General features: G+C 44.1%; 1 protein-coding gene across 1 annotated transcript; it reads left to right on the plus strand.

The window, feature by feature from the left end:
* Nucleotides 1–1,902: 1,902 nt before the first annotated feature.
* LOC125520299 (gamma carbonic anhydrase 1, mitochondrial-like) lies at nucleotides 1,903–23,361 on the plus strand (the record flags this gene model as incomplete). Its single annotated transcript, XM_048685188.1, is given in 6 exon segments — nucleotides 1,903–1,996; nucleotides 20,707–20,839; nucleotides 21,876–22,019; nucleotides 22,088–22,213; nucleotides 22,751–22,902; nucleotides 23,050–23,361. Coding segments are annotated over 5 exon segments (789 nt in total). The 5' UTR covers nucleotides 1,903–1,996; nucleotides 20,707–20,733.

A 23,361-nucleotide genomic window follows, 5' to 3' on the forward strand; every position in this document is an offset into this window, starting at 1 on the left:
TCAAAATAGTGTATTTATGTGTATTGTTATATTTTCAAGGGATAATTAGATTTATGCCCCTAGTTGTGTCCCACTCGTCTGTTTTACCCCTAATTCCCAAAAGTCACCAGTTCTGTCCAAGTCACTTTGCTCCTCTTATGCTTTTGCCCTTTAACCGTTTGACTATCAGTTTGAAAACTTCATAACTAATTCATACTGAATCAGAAAAATGCAAATAAGATACCAAAATGTTCCGAAAAACATGACCTATATGTCAGTGTCATTTGCATTCATGAAAAAAGTGTTGGAAAGTGCACATCCGAGTATTAGCTCTTTTGATACCATCATGAATAGTGAACTCTAAAAAAATTCAAAAAAATTCAGAAAAAAATATGGTGGCGAAGAACAACAAATGTTCTAAGTGCTTGCCAAGTTTCATTAGGGAACGGCGTTCGTGGAAGTTGTGGCAAAAAAATAATCTATTTTGGAGTGTTGATTGTTTTTTTTGCCGCGGCACCCACGAATGATATTCCTTGATGAAACTTGGTAGGCACTTAAAACATTTGTCATTCTTTGCCACCAATTTTTTAAAAGATGAAATTTTTTAGATTTTACTATTCATGGTGCTAGCATAAGAGCTAAAACTCGGATGGGCACTTTCCAGCCCTTTTTTCATGAATGCAAATGACATTGTCATATAGGTGATGTTTTTCTAAACATTTTGGTATCTTATTTGCATTTTTCTGATTTAGTATGAATTAGTTATGAAGTTTTCAAACTGATGGTCAAACGGTCAAAGGGCAAAAGCATAATAGGAGCAAAGTGACTTGGACAGAACCAGTGACTTTTGGGAATTAGGGGTAAAACAGACGAGTGAGACACAACTAGGGGCATAAATCTAATTATCCCTATTTTCAAATAGGTCATGCCAAAAATTGTAACACATCATCTTAGTGAATTTAGACATTACTCTAATAGCAAAAGTAATATTTGGCAAAAGGGGAGTGGCAAAAGCAAAACAAATACCCGAGGGCAATATGGTCTTTTCCTGCTCTGTTTGGTCAAAACGTCCATTGACCTAACACAATGACATTTGTAATATATTGTCAAAAACTAAAAGTGGAAAAAGTGAGATGTCAAATTCTAGAGTGGCATATATGAAGTGGGCAAAAACTATAGTGGCAAAAACAAAGTTTTCCCTTCAAAAATTATAGATACACTGAAGAATTATCAAGCATCTTCAAGACTTCAACAGAGGATGGAAACAACTGTATTCCAAAACAATGCCGTTTGGAGCACTTTTGGTCCTAAAAATCCAGATCCAACAATGACATATCTCTATCTGGTGATGAAATTATTTTTGCCAGCCTCAAATTTTGGCCCAAAAAATTGCGGCTGGAACCCAAACGCCACACCGAGACTTCCAGAACTCTCGATTCCGGACGATTCTCACCGCCTATCGCCATTGTTGCCACTCTCGTGACTTCCCCAACCCCACCACTTGTTTCCTATAGCTTGAGACAATCGTCGTGACCCCATCACTGCCGCGGAAGCTCGGAACGCTACCGCCGATTCCGACCGTTCCTGCCACCTCCATCACTCGAGATGGTCGTCACTGGACCACCATCAGCCACCAAGGTCAATTACCGGCCGGCAACCACTGCCGACCTCATTTGGCTCTCGGGTGGGGCGCCGTCGCGGAAGTTGGCCGCACCCCCGCCTCCTTGTGCCTCGCGACTTCTGTCCTCGGTGACCGCCGGCCGAATCGAGCCCGGCTCTCGATGACCATCAGATCCTTCTCTCGGCCTCCCACCATTAGATCCTATGTTTCAATTGCTTTCCAATTTTTTTACACCTTAATGCCAAAAAAACTTTCTCTTCCATCCTATAATCATTTTTACATCCATTGGACATGCTCCCAGCTCAGCTCCCCCCTCTCCTCTAGATCTCCCGCGCAACAAACGCAAGGCCACCGCCGCCTCCGCAGTCGCCGCCTCTGCGACCTTGCCCGCCGCCGCCGCCGCCGCCCCGAGAGATGGCAAAGGAATTTTACGCGGTGGGGTTCCGGATCCGGGAGACCGGTCAGGCCCTCGACCGCCTCGGTTGCCGCCTCCAGGGGAACTACTTCTTCCACGAGCAGAGTAAGAAGCATAAACACATTCCCTCGCCCCTAACATATTACTTGATGTCATCCTTCCCATGGGTTGTATGATATCATCCTCTTGACTCAAGCCCATGGACATGTACCTAACCCACATAGACTCTCACATAGACCATCGATTAGTACACAAAGTGCAATGGACAATGCTTACCATACCATGGGATCACTTGATCCCTCTCGGTACATCTTCTACTCTTTGTGAGTTGATCAACTTGATTCACTCTTGACTTAGTCTTGATCAACCTTGAATCTTTCCAACTCTCTTCGTTTGGATGATGTCTTGAAGGTAAACATGAATGATCACACAATCTTCTTCTTCTTCAAGACATGCTTGCAATAAACTCAACACTCACATGACCAATCTTTGGATAATTCCTTAATAGTACCTTGGTCAACCCATAAACTCCTTGAAACCAACACATGGACTTCAAGAAATGCCTATGGAAAAATCCTTCAAATATAACTCAATGCAACCATTAGTCCATAGAGAATGTCATCAATTACCAAAACCACACATGGGGGCACCGCATGTCCTTTCAACTATGCTACTGGTCATGATGTATTGTGCTTACTTTTGATCAAAATAGTGTATTTATGTGTATTGTTATATTTTCAAATAGGTCATGCCAAAAATTGTAACACATCAGCTTAGTGAATTTAGACATTACTCTAATAGAAAAAGTAATATTTGGCAAAAAGGGGCGTGGCAAAAGCAAAACAAATACCCGAGGGCAATATGGTCTTTTCATGCTCTGTTTGGTCAAAACGTCCATTGACCTAACATAATGACATTTGTAATATATTGTCAAAAACTAAAAGTGGAAAAGTGAGATGTCAAATTCTAGAGTGGCATATATGAAGTGGGCAAAAACTATAATGGCAAAAACAAAGTTTTCCCTTCAAAAATTATAGATACACTGAAGAATTATCAAGCATCTTCAACAGAGGATGGAAACAACTGTATTCCAAAACAATGCCGTTTGGAGCACTTTTGGTCCTAAAAGTCCAGATCCAACAATGACATATCTCTATCTGGTGATGAAATTATTTTTGCCAGCCTCAAATTTTGGCCCAAAAAATTGCGGCTGGAACCCAAACGCCACACCGAGACTTCCAGAACTCTCGATTCCGGACGATTCTCACCGCCTATCGCCATTGTTGCCACTCTCGTGACTGCCCCAACCCCACCACTTGTTTCCTATAGCTTGAGACAATCGTCGTGACCCCATCACTGCCGCGGAATCTCGGAACGCTACCGCCGATTCCGACCGTTCCTGCCACCTCCATCACTCGAGATGGTCGTCACTGGATGAAACGCCCTCGATGCGGCTATATCTCCCACGTGTCGAAGCACGACTTAGAGGCATAACCGCATTGAAAGCAATGTCGCAAGTGAGGTAATCTTCACACAACCCATGTAATACATAAGGGAAAGAGATACATAGTTGGCTTACAATCGCCACTTCACACAATTACATGAATAAAGCATTACATCAACCAGATACAATCAAGGTCCGACTACAGAACCAAAATAAAAGAATACTACCCCAATGCTACACAGATCCCCGATCGACCCCAACTGGGCTCCACTACTGATCAACTAGACCGAAACAACACAAAGGACAAGATCTTCATCGAGCTCCTCCTTGAGCTTGGTTGCGTCATCTGCACGGTAACATCGACACCTGCAAACTGGTTTTGGAAGTATCTGTGAGCCACGGGACTCAGCAATCTCGCACCCTTGCGATCAAGACTATTTAAGCTTATAGGTAAGGTAAAGGTATCAGGTGGAGCTGCAGCAAGCGACTAGCATATATGGTGGCTAACATACGCAAATGAGAGCGAGAAGAGAAGGCAAAGCACGTTCGAGAATTTATGAACAAGAAGTGATCCTAAAACAACCTACGTCAAGCATAACTCCAACACCGTGTTCACTTCCCGGACTCCGCCGGAAAGAGACCATCACGGTAACACACGCGGTTGATGCATTTTAATTAAGGTCAACTTCAGGTTTTCTACAACCGGACGTTAACAAATTACCATCTGCCCATAACCGATCAGACTCTGCAGGGGTCTCCCAACTTAGCCCATCACAAGCTCTCACGGTCAACGTAGGATATTCCTTCTAGCGGGAAGACCCGATCAGACTCGGAATCCCGGTTACAAGATGAAAGATCGTGGATGTCGCCTAGAGGGGGGGGGGATGAATAGGCGTTTTAAAATGATTACGATTTAGGCTTGAACAAATGCGGAATAAACCTAGCGGTTAATTTGTCAAGCACAAAACCTAAAGCAACTAGGCTCACCTATGTGCACCAGCAACTTATGCTAAGCAAGATAAGCAACTATGTGATAGCAAGATATATGACAAGAAACAATATGGCTATCACAAAGTAAAGTGCATAAGTAAAGAGCTCGGGTAAGAGATAACCGAGGCACGCGGAGACGACGATGTATCCCGAAGTTCACACCCTTGTGGATGCTAATCTCCGTTTGGAGCGGTGTGGAGGCACAATGCTCCCCAAGAAGCCACTAGGGCCACCGTAATCTCCTCACGCCCTCGCACAATGCAAGATGCCGTGATTCCACTAAGGGACCCTTGAGGGCGGTCACCGAACCCGTACAAATGGCAACCCTTGGGGGCGGTCACCGAACCCGTACACTTTGGCAACCCTCGGCAGTTGAAAGATGAATTTATGAACAGAGTGACTCCTATAGATGATCTAGAGCGTCAAGCTCTTACCTCCACAGGCTAGTGTCTTGTATCCCGTCATAGTCCGGCAGGCAAAGAAGCAGCTATCGAACTGGTAACACGAGCACTGCGGTTGAGAGCATTGTGAATAAGTGCAACTGATCAGTTTACTATAGCGGTACGTTAATTCCTTAATATTAACCATCTTGCCTCTTATGAAACGGATTAAGACTCTGCAGGGGGTCATGCACTGTACCCATCGGAGCAAAGCTCTCAGGCGGTCACAAATGGTGTAGGATAGATTGCCTTCTCTAGACGGGAGCCGACTCAGACACTTCGGAATCGTTACATAGTATGAATAGATCGTGTGATGTCAAGTGCGTAGCAGGGAGTGAGGCATCAGCAATAAGGCATGTTGTAAATGTAAATCCGATTTAGGCTGTACAACATGTCGCAATATTAAACCTATGCGGTTACATTTGTCAGTGCACGAAACTAAGCATCTAGGGGCCACTTAATGTCGCCCAGTTCAACACTTATGCCACAGCAAGATAAGCATATCTAATGCGATAGCCATAGGTATATTATCGAATAGAACAATAGGTCTATCAACAAATGTAACCGCTCGCTACTAAGATAAAGAGTCTGGGTAAGAGAGACACGTGGAGATACACGAGGCTAAGCGGCGGGCAGACTACCGAGGAGTAGGGAGCGGCTGTAATGTTCACACCCTTGTGGGAGATGCAAGTACCTAGTTTTGGCTAGCGATGGTGGAAGTGGCAAATGGGTTCGCCAGAAGCACAAGGGCCACCGAGAGATAACCTCTCTACGGCGCCTCAAGCAAGAAGTAATGCAAGATGGTCCGTGATTTTCACTAGAGGAGGCACTTGCACGGGCGTGCAGCCAGAACTGGGTAAAATGGGCGAACTCCTTGAGGGGGCAGTGTCACGCGGGACACGGTCTACTACTTTGGACACCTGGGGGCAGGTCACCGGTACCGGGCAAATTGCTCGGTAGGCTGATGCTCGCACTATACTCTAATTGAGAGCCCGACGCGTTGCACCCGGCAGCTTATACACCGACAAAGATTGTGCACAGCACGAACAACACCATACGCGTGCTAGGGCAGCTCAAGGAGGCCCCAGAGGACAGCTCTAGGTGCACAAACACACCCAGCAGAGTAATAACGCCTTCGCAAACATCAACTTCGCACGATAACGCATGGAGAATCTCTCACACCGATGCTGGCCAAATGCAAATGCAGAGCGGTCACGGAGGTTGCCCATAGGTCCTTCTGCTCAAATTCTTCTGCAACGTGGATGCCACAAACTACATCGCGCTAAGGATGGAATATTGATGAGAGGAGACGAGCGCACTCAGAACACCAAGAACTCGCATAGATCTAGATGGTGAACAGAGTTCGCGCCTACGATAGAGAAGAAAGTGATTGGTGGAAAATGTGGATCTACGATCTTCTTCTCTCTTTTCCCTCAAATACTAGCAAGAATCCATGGAGGGATTGAGAGTTAGCAAGCTCAAAGAAGGTCAACAATGGGGAGAAAACGAGCTCAAGAGATAGGGAACCATTGGGGAAGAAGACCCCCTTAAATAGGTCCCCACGAATCTGCCCATTATGTACAGAACAACATAGGAGCGGTACAACCTCTATGAGCACCGGTACAACCGGTAACAGGCAATAAGCGGTACAACCGGCCCACAACCGCCCAACAACCGCACCACAACAGAGACCAGTCCGGTGATAGAGCGGTACATGACCGGTACAACCTCCGGACCAATTTTGGAGCGGTACAACCGCTCCAAACACCGGTTGTACCGGTCAAGCGGTACAACCTCTCCATTGGGCGGTACAACCTCTCTGTGTAAAACAGGCAATATCAAAACAGCCACAACTTTCGCATATGAGCTCCGAATTCAACGAAACCAAGTTTGTTGGAAAGCTAATGACAAGGGCTAACACAATCTTGAGAGAAATATCAATAAGAAGCAAATGAGAAAAGGACCATAATAAAATGGTGAGAACCCTTCCTCGGAAAAGACCGGTAAAACCTCCAACACCGAAAACATCATAGAAGATGCATGCGAACTCCGTTTTCGATGAACTCAAGCTTGTCATCAAGATGACCATAAGCTTTAAGACTCACAAATGGAACCAAACAAGAACCAAGAAAGATGATGCAAGGATGAAATGGTTTGAGCTCTCGACTAATGATACGATCAAGCTACTCCCTAGAGAGCCCCCCTTGATAGTACGGCAATCGATCCTACAACCCGGTCTCCCAACTACCACTATGAGACCGGTAAAATAGAAAACCTATAAAGGGAAAACCTTTGCCTTGCACATAGTCCACTTGAGCTAGATGATGACGATCTTGACTTCCTCAAGTTGGACCACCTTTCTTGATTGTGTTGGCTCGATGAAGACTAGTTGATTGCTCCCCCATACTCCACTATGGGTGAGACACTCTTTGGCACATCTTCACAATTCCATTTGACACCACAATGGACGGCAAGCTTCAAGCTTGATTGCTCCTCCATACTCCATTACGGGTGAGCCACTCTTCGAGTTGCTCCACTTGAACTTGCACACTGCAAACTTGATGACGATCACCACTTGATGTCATCCTCCATGGGTTGTATGAGATCTTCCTCTTGACGCAAGACCATGGAAACATACCTAACCCCACAAAGAACTCTCACGTAGACCATGTGTTAGTACACAAAGCGTAATGGACAATGCTTTCCATACCATGGGATCACTTGATCCCTCTCGGTACTTCTTCTACGCTTTGTGAGTTCATCAACTTGATTCACTCTTGACTTAGTCTTGATCAACATTGAATCTTTCCAACTCTCTTCATTTGGATGATGTCTTGAAGGTAAACATGAATGATCACACAATCTTCTTCTTCAAGACATGCTTGCAATAAGCTCAACTCACACATGACCAATCTTTGGATAATTCCTTGAAAAGCACTTTGGCCATCTCAACTCACACATGACCAATCTTTGGATAATTCCTTGAAAAGCACTTTGGCCATCTCAACTCACACATGGCCAATCTTTGGATAATTCCTTGAAAAGCACTTTGGCCATCTCAACTCACACATGACCAATCTTTGGATAATTCCTTGAAAAGCACTTTGGCCATCTCAACTCACACATGACCAATCTTTGGATAATTCCTTGAAAAGCACTTTGGCCATCTCAACTCACACATGACCAATCTTTGGATAATTCCTTGAAAAGCACTTTGGCCATCTCAACTCACACATGGCCAATCTTTGGATAATTCCTTGAAAAGCACTTTGGCCATCTCATAAACTCCTTGAAACCAACACATGGACTTCAAGACAATCCTATGGACAAATGCTTCAAATATAACTCAAGGCAACCGTTAGTCCATAGAGATTGTCATCAATTACCAAAACCACACATGGGGGCACCGCATGTCCTTTCAATCTCCCCCATTTTGGTAATTGATGACAATCACTTTCAAGAGAGTTTATATAAGGAATTATTTATCACCATGCAACGCAACAACCAACAATGCATGTGTATGAGATGCAAATGCTTAGGTACAAAACCAAAGCAAGAAGAAAAAAAACTCTCTAAACTTATCCACAAAACTCTCTGAAACTTCTCCCCCATTGGCATCGATTGCCAAAATGGGCGAAAAGCTTAGAAGGCCAATATAAATTATGTTCCTCCATAAGTTGTGTATTTCTCAACAAGAGAGTGGAATGCAATACACATATCCAACGGTAATACTTGGAGGAAGACCAACTATATTGAGGCACCAAGATTGCTAAAGGAATGATATGCCACAAGGACATAACAAAGAGAGACACAAGCAATCAAGCAATCAAAAGGTACCAATTGAAGCAAGCAATCAACGGGTATCAATTGAACCAACTAGACCAAAGATCCTACGAGCTACATGAATAAAGGATATTATGATATGAGCAAAGGAGTGTTCTAAAGAAACTAGAGAAGCTCCCCATGATTTGTGCACACATAAGAATTTTTGTATTTGGATACAAAGTGCACAAAATAGGATCACAGCTCCCCCAAAATCAATAGAAACTTACAACAAGTGCAAGTGAGCATATAGGAAACAAAACCTAGTACTTGCAACAAACACATGGTTGAGCAACAAGTAAAAGAGGCAACTTAAGAAAGGGCTCAACAAAAATGATGTGTGTGAGTCAAGGCAAAACACTTGAGAAGACTAAAGTACGGATGAGCATTAAGCATCAATAAAGTCTTGAAAGAATGAGGCACACGGTGCAAGGCCTATCATTCCCACACACAACTACAAATGGGTTCACAAGCTTACTAATAAGGATATAAAGAACATATGCTTGTGACAACCCGTCGTGAAGATAGAAGATGAAAGCCTCATCAAGACGAGGGATACCAATTAAGATGGCAAAAGCCTCGTAAAGATAAGCATGAGGAAAATAATCTTCACCACACAAGAGTGCATCAAGATGCAACGATAGAAGACACGCACTCAAGGCAAAAGCTTTCACGGAGCCACCAAAGAAATAACATAAGAAAGACAAGGTGGACGTGAAAGAAAGGATATCAACTAGATATGCAACTTATCTCAAGTGTATAAGATTCTAGGTAGACGAAATCATGATGATATATATCTACAAAGAAGGATGTACACCCGAAATAGTTACAACACGAGGAACAAGATATCCAAAGGGAGGTCATACATATACCAATAAGATATTTGCTTGGAAGCATAGCACATGGCTAGATATGGTCTTGTTGTATATAAATGAATTCCTACCACACACCCATCAGACATCACAACTAGCAACAAGAGATCATTGTTGGGATGCTTTGAGAAAGGGAACATGTATAACAAGAATGAATGAATAACATGCCATGATACAACCTACACAAGGTTGATGCAAGAAATGTGTGCATGAAGAATATGAAGATACTTGTTACCGAGTTAACATTGGAAGTATGTAGTAGATACCAATTGAAGGTAGATAGTAGTTCATTGATCATCCTAGCTCGACTCCAATAAGCACATGATGACAACACCTTCCTTGTGAGTGAGCCAAGCATCCAATGTATCTCCAATTGTTCCTAGAACAACAACATAAACAAAATGGTACCCAAACTCATTGGGACCAAAGAGTTAGAAACACCAACAATACATAGGACAAACTCCACATAAATATGTGCATATAGAAAAGGAAATGAAATTCATGCACATCTCATCCAATTTGAGACTTGGTGGAGTTTCCCCTATATATTGGGTCGAAGAAAGAAAGCATGCCAAAGATACTACATGAAGTTAATATGCACGCTCAAGACTTTCAAGAACCGATACCAAATGACAAAGAAAAACCAAGTGAAGAAAAGATACCAAATGAATAAAACATCACTTGGAGGATATCCATAAAAGATACATCAAGGAATGAGATATCCATTGATACACTCAAAAAAAGGTATCAAACTCCCAAAAGAGAGGATGGTTCCAAACAAACTAAGCTCTCTACAAAGTTTCATGATGGCACAAAGTACCAAAATGAAAACGGCTTGCCTTCCACCAACACACACTTGATAAGGATCGCAAGACGAGTGTTATATAGAAAATAGGATAGCTCCCCCAAGACTAGTGCATTGAGAGAATTTGCATTTGAATACAAAATGCATAAGGTGGGATCACCACTTTCACTATATCTAGAAAACACTAAACAAGATCCACAAGTGGTATGGAAGACAAAGGGAGATGATACAATCCTTGGCAAGAGAAATGGCAAATAAAAAACAAAAGCCAATGTAAAGATGATCAATAAATTCTACCATAAAAGTGAGTACCAATTGTCAAAAGACAAGAAGTAAATGGAAATAATTCCCGGTGGTAGATAGCAAGGATATCCGACATCATCTTCACACCATACAAAAAGCAAATTGCAACTTGTAGAGCTAACATGCCACCTAGGAACAAGATAATTTACAATATCAACTCTAGATGACAATATCTCAAATGTACACATTTTCTAGGCTAGTAATATACACATAGCATATTACTCCCCCATAATGTGATACCAATTAAAGATAGACAAGAGGCAATTAAAGGATCCAACAAGATATAATTAATGGACTATTTAGAATTTGAATTTCTCATGAGAAGACATACCACATAGTGACTAGATAAGCTTGCAATATCAATACTAAGTGGTATTCCCCATGTACCCACCTTTATAGGATTGTGAAGTGCACAAAGCACATCACTCCCCCATAATGGGATATTCCATTAATCTCTCACAAGAGCCAACTAAGAAATAAAGAAGATGCAAAAGGCTCAACGCATGACACACACGTACATGATGTGCAAACCAACACACACATACTTGATTGCTCAAGATAATCAAGTTGGAAGCACAACATATACAAACACATGCAAGGAACAAAACCAAAACATGCAAGGGGGCAAGTAACTTTCAATGTAAGCAATTGAGGTACAAGTTACCACAAGGAGGCACATTGGATATAAGATATAATCTTGATGATTCAATTGACTTGGCTTGAGACAATAAGAATGATGAAGTACCCTTAATTCTTCATAATGTAGCCAAGTCTCCAATGACCTCCAACATCACCTATTGATCAAGTTTGAGCTTGTTGGTCCCCAACCAAGTTGGGTCCTAAGAGGTTAGTCACAATAGGCTTGGCTACCCAAATGGTTCTTTGCTTCAAACCACTTTGAGTACCAACAAACTTGGCAACCACATTGCCAACCTTATCCTTCCCAAGAGAATAGATATCATCAATAATAATTGGGTTGGATAAGTTACCACTAGTGCATGAAGAAGCGAGGTGACCTTTCTCGCGACATAGGTAGCAACGTCCACTCTTCACTTTCTTCTCACTTGATTTCTCAACTTGAGAAGCATAAGCTTGAGTCTTCTTGGGAAGAGGCTTTCCTTCAACTTGAGGTTGAGAATGAGAGTGTACTTGTGGCCGCTTCCCTTGTTGCTTGTCACTAATGGGCTTCTTCTTCAATGGGCAAGATCTAACATGATGCCCTTCTACTTTGCACTTGAAGCAAACAATCTTGGCCGAATTCTTGACTTGTTCTTGGCCCTTCCTTTTGTTCACCTTGGACTTCTTATTCTTGTTGGAGTTGAATCCAAGTCCATCTTTGTCATTGGGGGATTTTTGCACACTCAAGATATTGTTGAGTGTGGATTTCCCTTCATGACTCTTTTCCAAGTCTTTCTTCAAAGAAGTGACTTGGGCCTTGAGCTCTTTGATTTCCTCTACATGGTTAGTCTCAACACAAGTACTAGAGGAAGTATAAGCTTCATCGTTAGAGCAACAAGGCAAGGAAAACAATTCATCACAAGATGTACCAACATTGTGAGTAGATGAATTACAAGGACTAGCACATGGCAATATAGCATTTTGACTAGAATTAGTGCTAGTATCCACATGAGGCTCACTAGATGTTACGTTAAAAATCATGGCCTCATGAGATATCTTTAGCTCATTATGGGATACTAGAAGATCATCATGAGAGCTTGAGAGCTTTTCATGGTTTTCTTCCAATTTCCCATAATTGCTAGATAGCAACTCAAGTTGAGCCCGAAGCTCAACATTCTCCTTCAATATGGATGCTTCACAAGAGATAGAGTTAGTAGCACAAGAATCATCATTAGCAACTAGAGGAGAAGACACCTTGGCAAGCTCTTTTGAATAAGAAGCTTTAAGTTGAGCATGAGACTCGGTGAGTTTGATGAGCTCATCCTTAATGACCCTTGAGCCATTTTTCGAGGTGCTCAAAGTCCTCAAGGAGTTTAGCATGCGCAACTTCAAGCTCCTCCTTTTTAGTTTCAAAATCATTGGCCACCTCAAGAGCTCTATCATGAGATTCCCTCACTCTAGATAATTCTAGAGCAAAAGTCTCCTCAAGAGATTCCTTGGTGGTTTGTTCAAGTTCAAGAGCTTGAGAGAGGTCCGCAATCTCATTAGCGTAATCACGCTCATGACCTTCCATTTGATCAATGGTGACCTCATGCTCCTCAAGACGAGATTCCAACTCATCAATATATTTCTTGCCCTCAATAGCAATAGACATGATTTCCATGAAGTTGGAACGAGCAATTTTATTCTTAAGAAGAGCTTTAAAAATCATTTCCCCCTTAATTTTTAAGGAGGCAACATCATCATTCTCTTCATCATAATCAACATCATCATCACTCTTGCCATCATCAATATCATCACAAGATATATTGGGATTCAAAGTGGGAGATACCTTTGAAGCCTTGGCCATAAGGCAAAATGCAATAGATGATGATGTAGGATCCGTTGAAGGACCATTCAAGACCACATCTTGTTCCATGGGGTGTTGGGTTTCCTCTACATTGTTAGCACAACAATTCGAGGAAATATATGCATTTTTATCATGGCAACAAGACATAGTAAACATATCATCATGAGATTTAGTCAAGCAATTTCTACATGATATGAAAGGACTATCAACACAAGCATATGAAGCATTTCGAGTGCTCGAAGTGTTAAAGCCCAAAGAAGGAGCATTGCAATAAGATAGTGATGAAGGATCATCCACAATAAGCATACTATCATCATTGCAATGACCAACACTACTCACCATATCATTACCTTGTGGCAAACCACATGTAGGTGAAGTAGAAGAAGTTGAGAAGACTATACAACCGGAGGTGGAGGGAGAACAATCATCCCCACAAATCTTGGACACACCATATTTTTCTTGAAGCTTCGTCCACAACTCATGAGCATCCCGGAACGGCATGAGTTGAAATATAACTACATTGCTCAAAGCATCGAAAAGCACATTAGAAGCTTGAGCATTGAGATAAGAGTTTTTCTCATCCTCTAAAGATAATCTTTGGGGATCCTTTGGAGGAGAAACACCCATATCTACAATTCGCTCTAAATTTGGGTCCATGACCCTAAAGAGATTAAGCATGTGAATTACCCAAACATCAAAATTTGTGCCATCGAAACTAAGAGTGTCAGAGAATCCTAATCCCCTAGTCGACATCTTTACTCTCTAGGCGGTAAAGCCTAATAAAGAGAGACGAGGCTCTGATACCAATTGAAAGATCGTGGATGTCACCTAGAGGGGGGGTGAATAGGCGTTTTAAAATGATTATGATTTAGGCTTGAACAAATGCGGAATAAACCTAGCACTTAATTTGTCAAGCACAAAACCTAAAGCAACTAGGCTCACCTATGTGCACCAGCAACTTATGCTAAGCAAGATAAGCAACTATGTGATAGCAAGATATATGACAAGAAACAATATGACTATCACAAAGTAAAGTGCATAAGTAAAGAGCTCGGGTAAGAGATAACCGAGGCACGCGGAGACGACGATGTATCCCGAAGTTCACACCCTTGCGGATGCTAATCTCCGTTTGGAGCGGTGTGGAGGCACAATGCTCCCCAAGAAGCCACTAGGGCCACCGTAATCTCCTCACGCCCTCGCACAATGCAATATGCCGTGATTCCACTAAGGGACCCTTGAGGGCGGTCACCGAACCCGTACAAATGGCAACCCTTGGGGGCGGTCACCGAACCCGTACACTTTGGCAACCCTTGGGGGCGGTCACTGGTACCCGTCAAATTGCTCGGGGCGATCTCCACAACCTAATTGGAGACCCCGACGCTTGCCGGGAGCTTTACACCACAATGATTGAGCTCCGAACAATACCAACCGTCTAGGGCGCCAAGGCACCCAAGAGAAACAAGCTCTAGGGTGCCCAAACACCCAAGAGTAATAAGCTTCTCAAACTTCACTTACACGTATCACCGTGGAGAACTCAAACCGATGCACCAAATGCAATGGCAAGGGCACACGGAGTGCCCAAGTCCTTCTCTCTCAAATCCCACCGGAGCAACTAATGCTAGGGAGGAAAATGAGAGGAAGAACAAGAAGGAGAACACCAAGAACTCCAAGATCTAGATCCAAGGGGTTCCCCTCACATAGAGGAGAAAGTGATTGGTGGAAATGTGGATCTAGATCTCCTCTCTCTTTTCCCTCAAAAACTAGCAAGAATCCATGGAGGGATTGAGAGTTAGCAAGCTCAAAGAAGGTCAACAATGGGGGCAAAAACGAGCTCAAGAGATAGATAACCATTGGGGAAGAAGACCCCCTTAAATAGGTCCCCACGAATCTGCCCGTTATGTACAGAACAACATAGGAGCGGTACAACCTCTATGAGCACCGGTACAACCGGTAACAGGCAATAAGCGGTACAACCGGCCCACAACCGCCCAACGACCGCACCACAACAAAGACCAGTCCGGTGGTAGAGCGGTACATGACCGGTACAACCTCCGGACCAATTTTGGAGCGGTACAACCGCTCCAAACACCTGTTGTACCGGTCAAGCGGTACAACCTCTCCATGGGGCGGTACAACCTCTCTGTGTAAAACAGGCAAAATCAAAACAGCCACAACTTTCGCATACGAGCTCCGAATTCAACGAAACCAAGTTTGTTGGTAAGCTAATGACAAGGGCTAACACAATCTTGAGAGAAATATCAATAAGAAGCAAATGAGAAAAGGACCATAATAAAATGGTGAGAACCCTTCCTCGGATAAGACTGGTAAAACCTCCAACACCAAAAACATCATAGAAGATGCATGCGAACTCCGTTTTTGATGAACTCAAGCTTGTCATCAAGATGACCATAAGCTCTAAGACTCACAAATGGAACCAAACAAGAACCAAGAAACATGATGCAAGGATGCAATGGTTTGAGCTCTCGACTAATGATACGATCAAGCTACTCCCTAGAGAGCCCCCTTGATAGTACGGCAATCGATCCTACAACCCGGTCTCCCAACTACCACTATGAGACCGGTAAAATAGAAAACCTATCAAGGGCAAACCTTTGCCTTGCACATAGTCCACTTGAGCTAGATGATGACGATCTTGACTTCCTCAAGTTGGACCACCTTTCTTGATTGTGTTGGCTCGATGAAGACTAGTTGATTGCTCCCCCATACTCCACTATGGGTGAGCCACTCTTTGGCACATCTTCAAAATTCCATTGACACCACAATGGACGGCAAGCTTCAAGCTTGATTGCTCCCCCATACTCCATTATGGGTGAGCCACTCTTCGAGTTGCTCCACTTGAACTTGCACACTGCAAACTTGATGACGATCGCCACTTGATGTCATCCTCCATGGGTTGTATGAGATCTTCCTCTTGACGCAAGACCATGGAAACATACCTAACCCCACAAAGAACTCTCACGTAGACCATGGGTTAGTACACAAAGCATAATGGACAATGCTTACCATACCATGGGATCACTTGATCCCTCTCGGTACTTCTTCTACGCTTTGTGAGTTGATCAACTTGATTCACTCTTGACTTAGTCTTGATCAACATTGAATCTTTCCAACTCTCTTCATTTGGATGATGTCTTGAAGGTAAACATGAATGATCACACAATCTTCTTCTTCAAGACATGCTTGCAATAAGCTCAACTCACACATGACCAATCTTTGGATAATTCCTTGAAAAGCACTTTGGCCATCTCAACTCACACATGACCAATCTTTGGATAATTCCTTGAAAAGCACTTTGGCCATCTCAACTCACACATGGCCAATCTTTGGATAATTCCTTGAAAAGCACTTTGGCCATCTCATAAACTCCTTGAAACCAACACATGGACTTCAAGACAATCCTATGGACAAATGCTTCAAATATAACTCAAGGCAACCGTTAGTCCATAGAGATTGTCATCAATTACCAAAACCACACATGGGGGCACCGCATGTCCTTTCACAAGACATCCTCAACAATGGTAAAACTAAACCAGCAAAGCCACCCAGATGTGCCGACAAATCCCGATAGGAGCTGCACATATCTCGTTCTCAGGGCACACCGGATGAGCCAGACGTCGGGTAAGCCAGCCCAGAGTTGCCCCTGGTAGCCTCGGACATCGCTCAGTTGGACCAACACTCAGAGGAGCACTGGCCTGGGGGGGGTTAAAATAAGATGACCCTTGAGTCTGCAGAACCCAAGGGAAAGAAAAGGCTAGGTGGCGAATGGTAAAACCAATGTTGGGCATTGCTGGAGGAATTTTACTCAAGGCGAACTGTCGAGGTGTTCCCATTATAACCCAACCGCGTAAGGAACGCAAAATCCGGGAACATAACACCGATATGACGGAAACTAGGGCGGCAAGAGTGGAACAAAACACCAGGCATAAGGCCGAGCCTTCCACCCTTTACCAAGTATATAGATGCATTAATTAAATAAGATATATAGTGATATCCCAACAAGTAAACATGTTCCAACAAGGAACGACATCTCCATGTTCCAACAAGGAACAAACTTCAATCTTCACCTACAACTAACAACGCTATAAGAGGGGCTGAGCAAAGCGGTAACATAGCCAAACAACGGTTTGCTAGGACAAGGTGGGTTAGAGGCTTGGTTCAACAATATGGAAGGCATGATAAGCAAGTGGTATGTATCGCAGCATAGGCATAGCAAAAGAGCGAGCAACTAGCAAGCAAAGATAGAACTAATTTCGAGGGTATGATCATCTTGCCTGAGATCCCACATGGAAGAAGAACGAGTCCATGAAGAAGACAAACGGACGTAGACGAACGAATCCTCACAACACGACGTTACCGGATCCAACCCGAATAAGCAAACACCGGAAATAAGCACACAACATAGTAAACAACCAATACATGAACATGGTATGATATGCGAGATGCGGTATGCGATGCATATGCATGATTTGCAAAGGAGTGATGTAACCTGGCCTCAACTTGGAAAATCCAAGAGTGCCACTGGAAAGGTGAGGTGATTTCGGTTGAAATCGATATAAAGAACACCGGAATCGAATGCACGGTTTGGAAATGGCAAGCAAAACAAATATGGCACCGGTCTGCGATAAACAGCAAGTAGCCATCTAAATGCGTCAAGATAATTAAGCTACAACACTCAAACATGGCAACAAAATACATGGCATGGATCCACTCATGATGCTTAACAAAAGATGAACACTGAGCTACGGCCAATTCACTCATTAACAGGTTCAAAACAAGCATGGCAAAAGTGCACTTGGTAAACAGGTTTCAGACTTAGTGAAATTAACACTAGTCTGCAATTTCAGATCAGGTAGCACACTTTGGAGCATGAAAAATATATGCTACAGGAATTTAACATGGCAAAGCAAGGCATGGCATGGAGCTACTCAAAGATCTTAACAAAAGTCCCTTAGTGACCTTGAGCCAAAAGGGATCAGAAAATACAATTGCAAGCATGTGAACATGGCAAAAAACATAATCAGATTACAGACTTAGAGAAAAACTGGAACATGCAAATCAGATAGCGAGTAGGCATGTTTACGAGCTCGATGCACTCACTACAGAGCAAGGCATGACAAACTAAGCATACACCCATCAAGAATACATATTATATAAGCTAGACATGGCAAGAACAACAACATAGCATGCACGGATCAACAACAACATCCTCGGCAAAATCGCTAACAAGTAGACAATCTGCCAGGATTCACGAAATAACAAAAGTAGAGCTCGATTGACTCAAGCTAGGGTGCTCCATAAATGCAAACAAAGACATGGATGGATAGAGCACCACAAGGTTAACAAATCATCCTTACTGATCATCCTCAAAAGAGGCATGGATCACTAGGAAACAACATGAACATATGGCATATTGATAAAAACAGATCAAGGACTTAGTGGAATTGCTAAGTCCCTGAAATCAGCATTAACGACTGCACTACTTTGCAAGCTTGTGCTACTCACCACACATATCACAAAAATACATGGTAAGCACCTCTGGAAAGATGACATGGCATATAACAAAACTCATGAAGAGCTCAGGGGCATATCATGCACACAATAATCATGGCAAAAATGACAAATAGCTATTTGGTGCGGCAGATCTGACAATTAACTCAAATAGCACTCTTCCAACAGCATTTCGGGCGTCAAGATGAACTCAAATGAAAATGATGCAATGAGATGAAATGATGTACTCTCTGAGACGAACATTTTGATATGCTACACGCACGACACGGAGTTACGGATGCAAAGTTACGACATCATGAACATGGGCATTTGAAACTGAAAATTTCAGGGACTTAGTTAAAATCGCAGACAGAAAAGAAAGGTGAGCGTTGGATACTAAAGTGTGCTCAGGGCGAGGCTTAGCAGGACGCTCACCAAGTGGGCTCGGCCCAGGACGACAGAGGACGAGGCGGGCCGGAGGTGGGGTTGCTGGGCCAGGGAGGCTGGGCTGGACCACGGGTGGAGCGGGCCAGACGCGGGGCCCACGCGGGGGTCGTCGGCGTCCTCGCGCTCTGCCGACGCAGAGGACGTAGGGCGGCGGCGGCGGCGGTTGCCCGGCCGGATCTCGCCGGATCCGGCCCGGAGCTGCGAGCTGGCGACGGCGGAAAGCGGATCTAGGCATGGCGCCCCCGGATCCGGCGACGACGAGGCCGGACGGCGACCGGAGCGGCGTCGCGCGAAGAGCAGGCGAGGCGGCGGCGCGCTGGGTTGGCGGTGCGCCCGATGAGGCAACGGAGGCTGACAGCGACGGAGTCGGCGGCGCTCGGCGAGGTCGGCTCGGTCAGCTCCAGCGAGCTGTTGGCCGGCGGCGGCCGGAGACGAAGCCGGCGCGGAACTCCGGTAACGCGGGGACGGCGGCGGAGGCACGGGCCTCCTCGGGCCCGGCGCGGCCCGGGGCGGGTTCGATTCGGGCCTCACGGGCCGGCGGCGAAGTGGGGCGGCGCGGGCACTGACGTGGCACGATCTGATTGGACGAGGGGCGGAGGCGGACATGTCCGGTGGCGGAGTGGACATGTCCGGCGCGCGGAGGAGGAAGATCTAGGGTTAGACCGCGAATTTTGGAGGGGATCACATATTTATAGGTAGAGGGAGCTAGGAGAGTCCAAATAAGGTGCGGTTTTCGGCCACGCGATCGTGATCGAACGACCGAGATGATGGAGAGGTCTTAGGTGGGTTTTGGGCCAAAATGGAAGGGTGTTGGGCTGCAACACACATGAGGCCTTTTCGGTCCCTCGATTAACCGTTGGAGTATCAAACGAAGTCCAAATGATACGAAACTTGACAGGCGGTCTACCGGTAGTAAACCAAGGCCGCTTGGCAAGTCTCGGTCCAATCCGGAAATGTTTAACCCCCACACACGAAAAGAAGGTAGAAATGATCATCGGAGGAGATAGGAGCGCCAGAATGCAAAACAGACAACGGGGAAAATGCTCGGATGCAAGAAACGAACATGCATGCAAATAAAATGCACATGATGACATGATATGCAAAGCATGACACGCAAGCAATGACAAGGCAACAACAGCGAATAAGCGGAGGACACCTGGCACATCGATCTCGGGGCGTTACACTGGACCACCATCAGCCATCAAGGTCAATTACCGGTCGGCGACCGCTGCCGACCTCATTTGGCTCTTGGGTGGGGCGCCGTCGCGGAAGTTGGCTGCACCCCCGCCTCCTTGTGCCTCGCGACTGCTGTCCTCGGTGACCGCCGGCTGAATCGAGCTCGGCTCTCGATGACCATCAGATCCTTCTCTCGGCCTCCCACCATTAGATCCTATGTTTCAATTGCTTTCCAATTTTTTTACACCTTAATGCCAAAAAAAACTTTCTCTTCCATCCTATAATCATTTTTACATCACCAATTTTTACATCCATTGGAGATGCTCCCAGCTCAGCTCCCCCATCTCCTCTAGATCTCCCGACGCAACAAACGCAAGGCCACCGCCGCCTCCGCAGTCGCCGCCTCTGCGACCTTGCCCGCCGCCGCCGCTGCCGCCCCGAGAGATGGCAAAGGCATTTTACGCGGTGGGGTTCTGGATCCGGGAGACCGGTCAGGCCCTCGACCGCCTCGGCTGCCGCCTCCAGGGGAACTACTTCTTCCACGAGCAGAGTAAGAAGCATAAACACATTCCCTCGCCCCTAACAATCCCCCCCTCCCTCGTCGATTTTTGCGGATACTCCGGGCATCGCGTGGATGTGTTCTTCTCGGGCGGCCCCAAAAGAGTGAGCAGATCGAGAATGCCGCTTAGGGTTAGGGACGGTTCAGGAAATATCACGGTTATGTGTGTCCCATTAGATTGGGGCTGGGTTGTCCATTGTTAGGTCATCAAGGTCTTGCACAGATTCGAATTCAAATCGACCGTCGTTCTACGATGAGTTGCTCAGTTCATTTTGTGAAATATAGTGTTGGTTATTTACTGACGTTTCGGAATAGTTAGTTAACATGTTTAATGTATAGTATGGTAAAAATACAGAGGTGGACAGTGTACGGATTGTAGGTCACTCTTTGGTAGAACTTGCCTCTTACCCAGTTATATTTATACTAATTGCATATTAACTGAACTTGCCTATTTGGTTCTGCACATTTCTTCCTAATCGATCCCATTATCCTTGGATGTGCATATGTTGTGTTCACCCCTTATTTGTGTATCTGATGATGTTATTTTTGTCGTTTTCTGCGGTATTGTTTCTGTATATTTGTAAGCTTAGCAATCCCGTGTTAGCATTTTGATCGCACATCTCCTGAATGATATCTAAGTGTCACATTTCAGTGACAAAAAAGGCATTGCCATTTTACTTATATTGATTGACTCTATCTTCTTTGATCACTTAGTCCCTGATCAAGCTCATGAATTTGTATTCCCTCTTCATGTCACACTCTGTAGATGGATAAAATGTGTATCCATCTGTAAGTTTTTCTTCATCTGCATATTAGCTTTCTGTGGCTGTGAAGTGGTAGATGACACTTTCTGATCATTTGATCTTCTGAACGCTTATCTGCAGGATGCTGCTTATGTTGTAGTGTTGTACACTGCATCTAATTATTATTGCTATGTTTTATGTTGACATACATTATAATTGTTTGTGCTGTTGTGAGCAACTATAACTATCAAAGTGCTAACATGATTTTTTTTGGACCTACCCAGTTTCAAGGCATCGCACACTTATGAACATCTTTGACAAAGCACCTCATGTTCACAAAGAGGCATTTGTCGCTCCAAGTGCATCCCTTATTGGTGATGTTCAAGTTGGACAAGGGTCTTCAATTTGGTACGGCTGCGTCTTAAGAGGTTTGTGCTCAATTTCCCAGTGAGCATCATTTTGGTCTCCTTTGCTAAATCAACGTACTTGATTTCAGGTGATGCAAATAACGTTCAAGTTGGATCTGGGACGAATATACAGGACAATTCTGTTGTGCATGTGGCAAAATCTAATCTAACTGGGAAAGTCTTTCCAACCATCATTGGAGACAATGTCACAGTAGGTAAATATAGATATACCTTCTGGTTCTTGTTTTAACCATTGCTTTATTCCATAGCCTCGCGATGTTTAATTGTTCATTATTTGCTTAGACCAAAGTCTAGTATAGTAAAATTGTTACTGATCTTTATCGGGGTACTACTTCTCATTGGTATCCACAAATATTTCGTTATTGGAGCCCTAAATTATGCTCTCTGGACTGTAAGCATACATACCAGACAGATACCATGTTTTTATTCCAACACAATAGTATCGATAATTCGAAGACAGTTTGAGCAATTGAGCTTTTGTGCAAAACCTTAGTAGAGTTAGCTTGACATACATTTAGCAGAGGATATGCACTATAAATAAACATTCGTATTCGAAATTTGAACTCTGATATTGGTAATGGTGCCCATTGCCTCTCATATTGCCCACTATATGATATGCCAGAACCAATCTGACACTAAACCTGTTTTCTTCCATGTAGGACCTTCGTTCTCATGTAAAAAATTCACTGGTATTCTGATATAATATATATGTTCCAAACTTTGTTTCGCAGGACATAGTGCTGTATTACAAGGATGCACTGTTGAGGATGAAGCTTTTGTTGGTATGGGAGCAACCCTGTTAGATGGTGTTATTGTGGAAAAGCATGGGATGGTTGCTGCTGGAGCCCTTGTAAGACAGAACACAAGGATCCCTTGTGGAGAGGTTGTGCTTTACTTCACCATTATTGTTTGGATTCTTATTTAGGTCATCTCAGACACATTTGCTCATCTTTTTTTTAATTAAGTAACTCTTGTTTGATTATCTTATCTCAGCAAGTGCTCTGTTGTTGACTATCCCTGTTCAATTTAGGTATGGGGTGGAAACCCTGCGAAATTTCTGAGGAAGCTCACAGATGAGGAGATTGCTTTTATTGCGGAATCGGCTGCCAACTACTCCAACTTAGCCAAGGCACACGCTGTTGAGAATGCCAAGCCCTTGGAAAAGATTGATTTTGAGAAAGTGTTGCGCAAGAAAGTAGCTCACCAGGACGAGGAAGACGATTCCATGCTTAGTGGCACTCGAGTGGTCCCTCCAGAGCTAGCGCCACCCAGCTCTACCCCTGCTCAATAAGCTTTGGTTATCTGTTTTTTTTTCTTTCTTTGGTGCCTTCACCATCTTCAG

Source organism: Triticum urartu, chromosome 7 (genome assembly GCF_003073215.2).
Source record: "Triticum urartu cultivar G1812 chromosome 7, Tu2.1, whole genome shotgun sequence".
NCBI lineage: Eukaryota > Viridiplantae > Streptophyta > Magnoliopsida > Poales > Poaceae > Triticum > Triticum urartu.